This window comes from Lygodium microphyllum, chromosome 27 (genome assembly GCF_053477565.2).
Source record: "Lygodium microphyllum isolate KBCC chromosome 27, Lygodium_microphyllum_v1.1.10, whole genome shotgun sequence".
In the NCBI taxonomy this organism is placed as follows: Eukaryota; Viridiplantae; Streptophyta; class Polypodiopsida; order Schizaeales; family Lygodiaceae; genus Lygodium; species Lygodium microphyllum.
The window spans coordinates 58,557,347-58,569,981 of record NC_141161.1 but is presented as its reverse complement, the minus strand read 5'-3'; the positions used below and the strand labels follow the sequence as shown (position 1 = coordinate 58,569,981).

Below are 12,635 nucleotides of genomic sequence, written 5' to 3'. Positions count from 1 at the left end.
TTAGTTACTTTATTATTTTGCCACCATGGTAGCCTATTTATTAGTAAAATTAGTTCATTTAAGTAATTTGAATAATTAACTTGTTTGATTAATTTATTTAATTAATTCAATTAGTTAGCTTATTTATTGGTTATAACACCATATTGGGGAATATGGAAATTTTCCATAAGTTTGAGACATCTGGTCAAATCTTTGGATTTGTCATAACTTGAACACTATAACTCCAAATCGAGCGCTCTATATCTCAATGGATTCCATTTTTCAAGCGCTTTCCAATGATAGGTCATATCATATGGTTTTGAGAAACTTATGGGCATGTTATCCGAGTGCCACCTTTTTAGTATTCAAAAAATGGGAATTGGGAGATTCCTAAACTCACTAATATTGTGTTTTATTGGTTTTAGCTTAAATTTTAGTTATATAATTAGTTCTAATGTATTTCATTTGCTTAGGTACTTGGGGTTAGTTGGGGTTCTACTATGGGTAGCATAGAGCTACAACTAGGGTTAGTGTAAGGCTAGAGAAGTTAAGGTTAGTTTTGCTCATAAAACTATTTTGAATATGAGACTAATAATGATTATACTTATAAATTATGTAGTTTTCTCATTTGGTTGTATCTCATCATTGTAGGCTTTCCTTTAGCAAAGGCAACTATAACCTTGATACATACAATCTTTTGCAAAGTCCTAGTTAACTTTCAATGCTTGATTCCTTTTTCAAAGAGCCTTTTAGCTTTGGCCAAATCTTCTTTTATAGGAGTGTAGCTATTCCAAAAGGCCGCATGTTGGAAATTACTTGATTTAGAGGAATATTAATTTTTGATTGGGATCGCCAATACAATGTAGGGATTTTAATATTATATGCCACACATCAACTAGCTTTGGGCCTATTTGTGAGACTTTAATTACAATCTTAACATCAATCCACAACCCTATAACCCAAGCATTGAAATTATACAAGTTTGTGAGGCTTCAAATATAATCTTAATATCAATTTACAATTATACATCCCAGTCATATATGTGATTGCAAAGAAAATACAAACATCGTTTTGTATGTCAAGAGACTTGCTATAGCTTACTTAGTTGTTGTAAAGAATTTTGTGTGTCAAATCATGATGTTTGGATATCACCATCACGTCTCGAACATACAAATATCTCTAGAATAACCCCAAAAACTCTAAATTCCAACTAGAGATTAGGGAGAAACAACACAACTAAATTTTTGCTCCATTCTCTTATTTTGCAGGTGATCATGTTGATTTTATCAAGAAAGCTAAGAAAGCTTTTTTAAAATTGATCACATTGAAAATTAGCACAAATGTCTATAAAGAAAGCTTATTTTAATAAAAGCATATCTTAAATTTTATAGTTTAATATTATTTATATCAAAGAGATTAAATCAAATATATCAATAATACTAAATATCAATGATTTAGTTAAAATTTCCACTAAATAAGCTTAAACTTATATTTTATAAATAAAATAATAATTTTAATAATACACAATATAATATGTATATAGTTTATAAAATCATATAAATATATACTATTATATATTACACTTACTATATAGATTCACCTAAATATTATTTATGCTCAACAATTATTTAAAAATATTAATTCACGTAATTTTACCTAATAATCTACTCATCATAACACAAAATACATGAGTTCTCTATCGTTTATCTACAAAAAAATAATGTGACATATGTCACATATAGCGCTTATGTATAATAAGTCATGATGATGTAGCAAATAGATAAGGAAAATCCACAAATAAATAAATATAAAATCATATTATTTTTATAACAATTTTTATAATATTACTTGGGGTTAAAAAGCAACTATCCTCAATCGATAATAAAATTGTACAAGTAGCCAATCACATTTATTGTTACTTCATGCACCGAATCTACTCTACCAACAGTGAGAAAATCCAAAGCATCTATGTATTGCCTCAATGCATAGAATTTATACATAGCCCTATAAAAAGAAGGCAACCATAGATTTTCATGGAATACTACCTCATGCAATGAATTTGAGCTTATTGGACATTAATCTGATTGTATGTGATAGGAAATTATTAGATAATCATAAGCTGGAGTTTAGAATTTACTAGGATTCTTCAATATAATGGATTTTGTATTTAACAATAGCTATGGCATTGAGTGCCTATTTTGATAGTGATTTGGTCATCGTTAAGGATACTTTCGAGTACGAGGATTTAAATGTCTTCCTCAATGTTTCTATAGACTAATTTTAAATAAATAAGAAAATGATGAGATAATCCCAATATGAGTATAACTTCAAGTTAACATATCTTTGGATGATTTTCAATGTGTACCTTTTTTTTTCAATACAAGGAGCTTACTTTTCAATAATGATAAAATCTAAAGATACTAAAAAAAATATCTTAAACAAATGAAATATAGATATATTAAATAAATAGTAGTTTCTTAATGTAAATATATAAACTTATTATTTTTGTTATTGAAGTAAGATTTGAGTTATGAGCATCTTTGGATTGAAATATATTAAAATGCTTAATAACTAGAATAATATGTATCAAATAAAACTTCAACATTTTTCAATGTATTAACTAAATATGCTCTTAGAAAAAAAAATGTTTGACCAAATCAATACTTGAAAATAATGAGAGGGCATTTTTTGAATAAAAGTACAAAATTAGTATAAGAGGCTAAGATTAACTTAAAAACTATATATTTAGTGCATACCACATCTTATACAAGTTATAGAAATAAGTACAAGCCACAACTTTTATTTTTAGAGTATATTCAAATTTCAAATAAAAGTTACATTGGTAGAAAGTCATGTGTCTATATTAGTTTAAGCTTGAAATTCTTAGTCTAGTCTAGGTCATTTGGCAGGTCTGCTTTGGTGATAAATAGCTTTATAAGTGTATAAAATCGGCTCAAGATGATAACTAGATAATTGTAATAATAAAAAGCCCCATAAATCATTTTCTAATACTAAGTTACTAATTTAAATTATAAGAATATCAAAGTAGAGCCCAAAGTTTGCCAAAATATGAATGTATGCTTATTGTTGTAAAATATAGGTTCTAGGTCACATTAGGATTGAAATATCTCACAAAATATTCAAAATCTATAAAACTTGCCTCCAATAGAAACGATTTTTAATCTCTAAAACTTTTGAATTTACATCATCCTCAAATTTTGAATAGATAGAAAGTTACAGTATTTGGAAAATAGCTCCATGGAAGGATTTTAAATTGAAGTTTTCAAAACTCAAAAAGTACATCAAGCGGATTAAAGTTAAAATTTTTTAAATTTAAATCTTTATTAAGTAAAGCTGAAAGCTTATCTATGACACCTTATACAAACATGATGCCCTCTTCCCAAAACTCAGAGATGACAAATATGAATCAATCGATGTAGTTAAATAATCCAATTGAGGGTTTTCAAGTATGAAAAACATGATCGTAGCTTCTATTTGTAACAGTCTACCTTGTAGATCTTGATTGTTCTATAGTGGTCCCCTTCGTACAAAATACCAAGTGATTGAAAGTTTGGAGCACAGCCAAGCTTTGATACCACTATTACAAAAAGTGGACTACATGATGAATCTAGTATCCTAAATCTCAAACATAGTCAACTTTATTAAATATTTAAAATTTTGAATATGTTAACAAATTCACAAAAAAAAAGAGAAATGCACAATAGGGCCCAACCTTCCACATGATAAAAGCTATTGCTTGTCATCCTTCATTATTGCATATTGAATAGTAAAGAAAATTCAAATATCAATCAAAGCACAAAGTTGTATGTCAAGAGGTTTCTTATAGCTTGATGTAGCTGTTGCAAACAATTATGTGTGTCGAATCATAACATTATAACATCACTATCATGTTCGAAACGTGCAAAACCTCCCACATGACTTTGAAAGCTCTAAATCTCAACTTCGAATATCAAAGAAACAAAAACTAAGTTTTACCATGTTCTCTTGCTTTCCACATAATCTTGTTCTTATTAAGAAAGCTTTAAAAGGTTTTTTAAAATGATCACATAAAGAAAATAGTAAATCATTCTATAAAGAAATAATACAAATATCATGTAAATATATATTGATATACATTATAGATTCACCTAAATATTGCTTATACTCAATAATTCTTTAAAAATATTGATGCACCTAATTTCACATAATAATCTGCTCACCACAACACAAAACAAATTAGTTCTTTGCCATTTGTCTACTAAGCACAATCAACTAGTGTCACATGCAACACTTACATGCTATGTAACAAGTCACAATTATGCAACAAGTAAACAATGAAAATCCACAAATAAATAAATCCATGTTCCATTAAGATCCATGTATATGAGCATGTACTTATCCTCTTGGTCCAACGCTCATCAATCCCCAAAATAAGATTCAAGATAGCATCATGTATTTTCTTCGAGTGCACAAATCCATACTAAGGTGGGTGCAAAAGTTTAGGCAAGATAAATTTATTTCTTTGTGCCAACACTTTGGAGTAAACCTTATATGTAACATTCATCATAGTCAAAAGCCTACAGTGTTTAGGCACTCTTCTAACTTTCCCTTTAGGGATTAGCTTTATACGCCCTCTATTTTCATCTTTAAGCATAGTGCCCACCATCCTACAAGCATTAAGGCACACAAGACATCCCATAATGCAAGTGTTATCTTTAAGGGTATACCAATCAGTTCCCAAGGCTTTCCCTTTCTTCATCTCCTTGAGAATAAAGAGTAGTTTGTCACATGAGAAAGGTCTTTCTATAAAGTGTGAGACTTCCTTCTTCACCATAGCTTGGACAAGACCAAAGAATGTATGAAGGTTTTGTTTATACCCCTCTACCAACTTCAGTGAAGAGCCACAATAGCAAAAAGATATCCAAGAAATCTATTGGTGATAGATCATGAGACTTCCTTCTCCACCATATGTCAGAAAGCACCAAAGAATGTATGAACCTTTATTCAAAGCCCTCTACCAACTCTGATGAAGATCCCACAATAGCAAAAAGATGTTTGAGAAATCTGTTAGTGATTTCCTCCTCTTCTTTGAGCAACTACCCTTTTTCATCTTCCAAATAGACAATAGTATCATGCCTCTTCTTCACCCAGAGGGCTTCAAAGAAAGTTTGATGTGCATATATTCCAATGATTATATCTCAGGCTCGTATTCAACCTTTGCAGCTGAAACTCCAGCATTTTGTTGAATGTAACATTCAACACTTTGCAAGAGGCAAAAAAGATAACCATCCCCAGGGTTTAAAAGCAAACAATCAAGAATACAGTTTTTGAACTGCTGCATAGGAGCAAGTATCCATCTCCCCATTGCTGCTTTCCAGCGCCCATGCCACTTATAGTGCCCACTCACGGCGTCAATTCTAGCCTGCCACCTAGTAAAGGGGTTAAACTGCACTGCAACAGCTTTCTTCCACTCAGGTTTTAGTACAGACATGTTAAGAGTGTTAAACTCAAAGGGTGGGGAGCCTTTATAAGTTTCTTTAACACAAACTAACCTTGGTAATCATAATGGCAACATGATTTAAATTCTGGTACTCGCCAAGGACTATGTATTTAAGACCAGGAGATATCCATTCTCCATCCACACAAGTATAAATTCTGTCAAGTCAAGCTGCCCTCCAATTCTGCCCAATTAAATCGTTATGACATAGGTAACCAACATAACTGTGCCTTAAAAAACACTAACTTCCCCAGGTCATGAGCAATTTTTTAATGCAAATAATGCAACTTCACAGTCGTGACAAACAACTTCAACACACTAGTTGAGCGCACGTGGACAGATATTTCAACATATTTTTAATTCTCCTTTACAACATTTTGCCCTTGGTCAAATCACTACAGTGTAGGCTTGCTTATTTCTTGACCTTTGCAGTATTTCAACCCTCTCTTTTGAGAGGAAGCATCCCTTTGTTCTTGCTCTTTCTGTAATAAATTAATTCAAAACAAGTTCCAAAAACATGGCATTTTCTGTATAATTATAACATTTGCTGTGTGGTGGTAGATTAGTCATACAATTTATCTAAATGTCATCCAGAATGAAGGGTTAGCTTGAAGAACAAACCCCATTAGACCAAGCTTTGGGTCCAATTTATGAGTGCACATGGTCAAGCTTGAGGGGGCTTCCTGCATTAAGCAGATTCAAGTCTCATTCCACTATCCATGCAACATGACTCTTCACGCTTGCAATGAACTGCATGTGGGTTAGCTTCTCGCTTCTCTTGTATTGATTGCTAATCAACAAGGTAAGCATGAAGTGAAAAGCATAAAGGTTTTGCTTCTGCTGCTCCACATCTGCAGTTGCCCTTGTTGCAGCCCCCTGAATCGAGAGTGCTCTATGGTTTTCCATTGACATCTACAGCTGAGCCATTCACTCCGATTGATGTCTTTCCCCATTATGCAATCCATTTAACTGGCTGTTTGACTTTCTTAGCTCAGACCAATCTTGAAAGTCGCTTCTCTTTCACACACGGCACATGTAATAGCCAGCTGCAGTGATGGCTGGACCCATTGGCTAATCTTATCTGCTGAGAAGGGATTTGACTCTCTTTGTTTACAGTCACTCTATGAGACCCCTGTTGACAGACACTGAATATACTTAAGTGCACAGGCTGTAGACACCCCAAAAGAATGGCACAGAAGTTCGATCTGATATTAATGCTTGTCAAATCATAGTGTTTTGCTAGCCAAGATTGGAAATAGCGATCAACCCTGTTGTCAAAAGGATCTTCTCAATGCACATTTTCTTTTTGCAATTGTACACAACTAGTGTCCATCCCAATGCTTGTGTGCACATGGCCTTAATAATCTGCTCTTGAGCACCTGCTGGTTACTACCCGTTCTGGCTTCCTGTAACCAATCCATCATTGGCATTATCAGAAATATCAGCCAACATTTTGACAAAGAATTTCTTGCTGGTAGAAATTAGCTGTGCATTTACTTTCACACCTGTCTACCAGCTTTGTTCCTGTTTCTTCCACAATCCATGCTTCATTTTCCACTCTCATGGCCTCAATATTGCTTGCATCCTCCAGCATGCCAGCATCTAAATAGATATTAGACATGGTAACATAAGCTGTGGGTTCTTTCTCATCCAACTGCACTGCTTGTTGAAAAGCCTGTCTTCCAAGTTCCAGATTGCCCCACTTTTGGCAGGCCCCCAACAATGTAAGCCAGACCACAATATTAGAATGCAATGGCATTTTCTTGATCACTGCCACTGCTTTCTCTAGTTGCCCTGCACGGCCAAGAAGATCAATAATGCAATTTTGATGCTCATAAGCAGGCAAGATGTTGTAGTTTTTGGTCATGCTCTCAAAGTACATCAGACCCTTCTCCACTAAACCTGCATGACTGCATGCATTAAGCACACTCACGAATGTAACTAGGTCTGGCTTTATACCTTCTTCAATCATTTTCTCAAACATCTGGAAAACAATTTCAACCTTTCCAACCTGGGAGTATCCTGCAATCATTATAGTCCAAGAAATTACATTTCGAACCGGTAGCTTGTCAAACACTTCCTGTGCACGCGTAGGCAGACCGCATCTCAAATACATATCGACCAGTGCGTTACCAACATTCAGTTCTCTTTCCAAGATTCCATTCCTGCTAATCTCAACATGTATCTCTTGGCCCTTATTTGCATCTCCTATGCTACCACAAGCCTTCAAGGCACAAACAAAGGTGACTTCAGTTGGTGGGACGCCCTCAAGTTGCATCTGCCTGAAACAATTCACTGCTGCCTCACCTTGCTGGTATTGCGTATAGGCTGCCATTAATGTGTTCCAGGAGACCTGGTCACGAATTGAAAGTTTGTCAAAAACGTCTTGTGCTTTTGCAAGGGAACCACATTTGGCATACATATCAACCAATGCGTTTCCAACATTGACAAATCTGCCGAGAAGCCCTTTCCTAGAAACCTCAGCATGTATCTCTTGGCCCTTTTTAATGGCTCCTATGCTTCCACAAGCTTTCAAGCTGCAGATAAAGGTAACTGCATTTGGAGAGACCCCCTCAAGTTTCATGCGCCAGTAACAATTCAGTGCCTCCTTAGCACGTCCATGCTGTGCATATCCTGCAATTAGAGCATTCCAAGTAATTGTGTTTTTAACTGAAAGCTTGTCAAACACTTCCTGCGCTTTCTCAAGTGAGTCACACTTGGCATACATACTAACTAGTGCTGAGCCAACAAACACATCATTCTGCATTGAGCCTTTCCTAGCAATCTCTGCATGTATTTCTTGACCTTTCTCTAGGGCTCCTAAACTAGCACAAGCTTTCAAGATGCACACAAAGGTAATAGCATCCGGAGGGACTCCCTCACGTTGCATACGTCCAAAACAATTCAGTGCCTCCTTAGCACGACCATGATGAGCATATCCTGCAAGCAGTGTGCCCCAAGAGACCACGTCACGAGCATGAAGTTTGTCAAACACTTCTTGTGCTTTGGAAAGGTAGCCACATTTGGCATACATATTGACCAATGTGGTGCCAACTAGCAAGTCACTTTCCAGCGATGAATTCGTGCTGATAATCTCAGAATGTATCTTACTGCCTGTTTGCACATCCCTTTTCTCAGCACAGGTTTTCAGCAGGAGAACAAAATCCTGCGGAGTACTATGCTTTTGCCGTCTCCAGTCGTGGATGCTCATGCCTTCCTCTGTTGCTGATGCTCCCAATGAGAACAGTCCTTTTTTCAATGCTGTGTTCCGAACCCAGGCAGGGGTGTCAGGGCGGTCGATCCACAGAGGTGCCTGGGTGATCTTATGCTTGAAATCGGGGGCGCGTGGACTTGTCTGCAAGCGAACCAATCATGGAGGCGATACGTTGCAAAATGTGAATATGGGGACTGCTCTGTTTCTCATCACATCCTTACCTTTGTGTAGCGGATGTCCCACCATTGAGAGGGGTCTCTGAAATACTCCTTCCATAAGCACTCTGAGGTTTGTGAACCTGCTCGTGTCACAATCTTTTCTTCCTCATCTTTGTCTTCTTCTTCTTCTTCTTCTTGGAATTCTTTGTTGCTGTGGGTGTGCAGAGAGTGCCGAAGAAGGGAACAGGGGCTCTGTCGCCTCCAGAAGAAGAGGACCAAGGAGGGGACAGCATCATGTCTGCCGCTGAGCATCTCAATTGGGTTTTCATTCTCTCAGAATGGCATGTGAGTGAATGTTCATAGTACCTTGACACTCTCAAAGTTTCTTTTATTCTCTTAGAATGGCATCTGAGAGAAGGTTTATAGCTCTCAAATGTTCTTTTAGACAAATTCCCACTATTATTCTCACATTGTGAATTTCTAGGAATTTCTAGATTCTATCCTAAGGGAGAAATCAAACGAGTGGCCAAAGGGATATATGACATGGGCATTCTTTTGATGTGGCATGCACCAAGTGGTCGGGACCTCCTTTCTCTTTTTGCCAGACCCACCGTCTCTCTACCCCCCCTCGAAAGACCCCTATTCAACAAAAGCTCTGTTCCCTTCTTGCAACATGCTCTACCTCCAACTTCATCATTCACACTAAGGAGGTGGAAGGCTGGTCACATTTACATTGCCACTGCCTCCATCTCAACCCAGCCTAAGTATGATTCTATAATCCTATTCTGAATTTTCTTTAAGTGATAATGAGTCATATGAGGTGGGAGTCTCACGACACCATTGTGGACTTCTACAAAGGAGAGACTGCATACCTAACTAAATGCAACTCGGGGCATGCCCCCAATCGTACTTAGCTAGGTATGTAGTGCCTCCTTTGCATAAGTTAACAATGTTGAACACTAGGGGAAAACAAGGGAAAATAGTCCCCTTTCTTAGATGGTAAAATGTTAGAAACTTCTTGTGTTGCTTACTCATTTCTCATGGAGTTCATGAGTATGGCCTATAGTTTGACCCTCTTGAGCCTCAAAATGTTTATAACTTACCCACCAATAGTCTTTAAAGTAGTTTTCAAGACATGTATATGGGTTGCATGAGAAGCCATGTTTGATTCCCATGGAGTTGGCATGGATGTGAATTGGTAGCTTTCAAGATCTACCCATAGGATGTCATAACCGATTCTCATAAACTACCAAAAATGGCATTGCATTATTTTTAAAAACAATGTTTAGAACTTAACCCTCTTGAGTCTTAATTATTTAGGTACTGCATCAATATGATCCATAGCATGACTATTAAATGGACTCAATGCATCAATATTATTCATGTATACTAGCAATGATTAGACTAATTGGTAGAACATATTTGTGAGTTTGTGGAGGTCTTAGGTTCAAACCTTAGGAGGTAATTCAAGGCTAGTCTTGTTATGAACCAAAAGGGACCAACATGCCATGCAATTAGCCAAACTTGAAACTCACCCCAAGTGGTGGACCTTCAACTCAATCAAGGATTAGGTGGGAGAGAAGGCTTTCTACATATCAGGAAGGTTTATGAATAAAAGATCCTAATACTCTCTAATTGAGCCCTTATACACACTTCAACATATAAGGCATGGGGCGACAATTACTATGGTGGTTCATATGCTTCCATGAAATTAGCACCCCAACCCATCATGATCTCTAATCATCAAGTGGGATGCTCATCATGGAAGGAAGAGGGGACCCAAGAGGACATCATCCCAAAGGCCTTTTTACTTGATAAGGTACTCATGAAGCACTTTGATGTGTAGTACTTCTCCCTCTAGCGGCATACAATCTTCTTAGGTATGTACATGATAAAACATTCCTCATCCAAGGAAGGGAGCTCCTCCATCACTTCAATCACATCCTCCACATGTAGTTTAAGCTAAGATACATGAAATACATCATGGATCCATGTATTAGAAAGAAATTCGAGGTAGTAAGCTACCTCACTAGTTTTTTTAAGGATCAAGTGCAACTCATAGAAGCTGTGAGCCAGCTTGTTGTTGGGTCCATATTCCAATGTAGCATAAGAGGACTTGGGCATGTGAAGAACATAATCCCCCTCTTGAAATACCACATTGTGGTGCTTATTATCAACATAGGCCTTCATGATATCTTGAGCTCCCTTCATACTAGTTTTGCATTGGTAGCTAAGTCAAAAGAGTCATGGCCATATCCTTCGAAGATATCATCCTCTAGAGGGACACAAGCCCATCCCACATTCTCCAATTTGTTGATGCGATCCTTCATAAAAGGAAAGTTATCAACATGAAGAATCCAAAGCTTCTTCTCCAAGGAGATCGTGTGGGCAAATGTCTTCTGATGGTAAAGAGATGCAAGCTTCTTCCACACCTCTACCATATTCTTCAATCTATGGACATGAACCAAGACAGAATCTTGTAAACTCATAAAGAGAAAGGGTTAGGCTCAAGAGTTGAGCTAATCCCAAAGGGCTACACAATCCATAGATGACCCATGTGTGGGGTCTTCCAAAAGCCGAGGAACAAGGAGAGATAAACTCCCAAAGGTCAAAGGTGCCATGAATGCACTCCACCTTACAAGGCTATAGAGAATAGTTGGAACCATCCAACTTGTCTTCTTTGGGCAAAGAAGGAAGCATGTACACTTGTACAGCGGGTTCCATATAAGGCATCTTCGGGTAGATAGACTAAGCCTTATGGGAAACATGAAGGGATGGAGGAGCAGAGGGGCACTCCGAATGAGGAGTCCAAACAGGGGACTCTATGCTCTTATAATCTCATAGTCTCCCAAAGGAATGGTGAGAGGCCTCATCCTCTGAGTCAATAAAGCCAAAAAATTGGTGTTGAGATAAGAAAAGCTATCCCTTGCACCCAAATCATGTCACCTACAATCAAGGACTATCATTAGGTACAAATGGGTTTCAAGAAGTAGAGAAATATATGTTTGGGCAGCCAGATGATGTTGTTTGATTAGGAAAGCTATCACTAGGCAACAAAAGGGTCTCAAAAGTAGTCAGATGATGTGACCTTGGCCCAATAAGGTTATGTTTGCAGCAAATGTACATTTGGAGGGGGTTGCTTGCCATCTAGCTATCATTCATGGGCGGTGTACCAACCGCATCTGCAACTGACAAGTCGGTGACATAAATGCACAACGGTCACCCTGGCATATCATGAGTGGAGCTCGATATCTCAATGCTCCCCTTCGAGCTCAATCCCAATTCCTGCACATCAAGCAGGTCTCTAAACTTGCGCAGCTTCTCTGCGCCCAATGCCTTTGTAAATATGTCAGCTACTTGATCCTCTGTGCTGGCATAAACTAGATCAATAAGACCTAGTAAAACCCTCTCCCGCACATAGTGATAATGCACCTCAATGTGCTTTGTTCTAGCATGATAGACTGGGTTATTTGCCAAGTGTATACTACTTATGTTGTCACAATAAATGACAACTGGCCCATCTGTAGGCTGATGCATATCATAAAGTAGCTTATGCAACCAAGCTACCTCACATGCAGCCATTGCTGCGCCCCTGTACTCAGCCTCTATGCTCGACAAGGCAACTGTAGGCTATTTCTTGCTGCTCCAAGTGACTGCAACACTCCCAAAAGAGAACACATATCCACTGGTAGATCGTCTATCAAAAATACTACCAGCCCAATCAGCATCAGTGTATCCATACAACTGTATCTGAACCCCAGTCTCATAAAGTAGTCCATACTGCAAT

General features: G+C 37.3%; 1 protein-coding gene across 1 annotated transcript; it reads right to left on the bottom strand.

Moving 5' to 3' along the window:
* Positions 1-4,371: 4,371 nt before the first annotated feature.
* On the bottom strand, positions 4,372-9,228 carry LOC148012353 (pentatricopeptide repeat-containing protein At1g06140, mitochondrial-like). Its single transcript, XM_087669005.1, has 2 exons — positions 8,912-9,228; positions 4,372-8,831 (listed from the first exon to the last, which is right to left on the bottom strand). Exons 1-2 carry the CDS (start codon positions 9,158-9,160, stop codon positions 6,918-6,920), a joined length of 2,163 nt encoding a protein of 720 aa, XP_087525131.1. The 5' UTR covers positions 9,161-9,228; the 3' UTR covers positions 4,372-6,917.
* Positions 9,229-12,635: the final 3,407 nt, after the last annotated feature.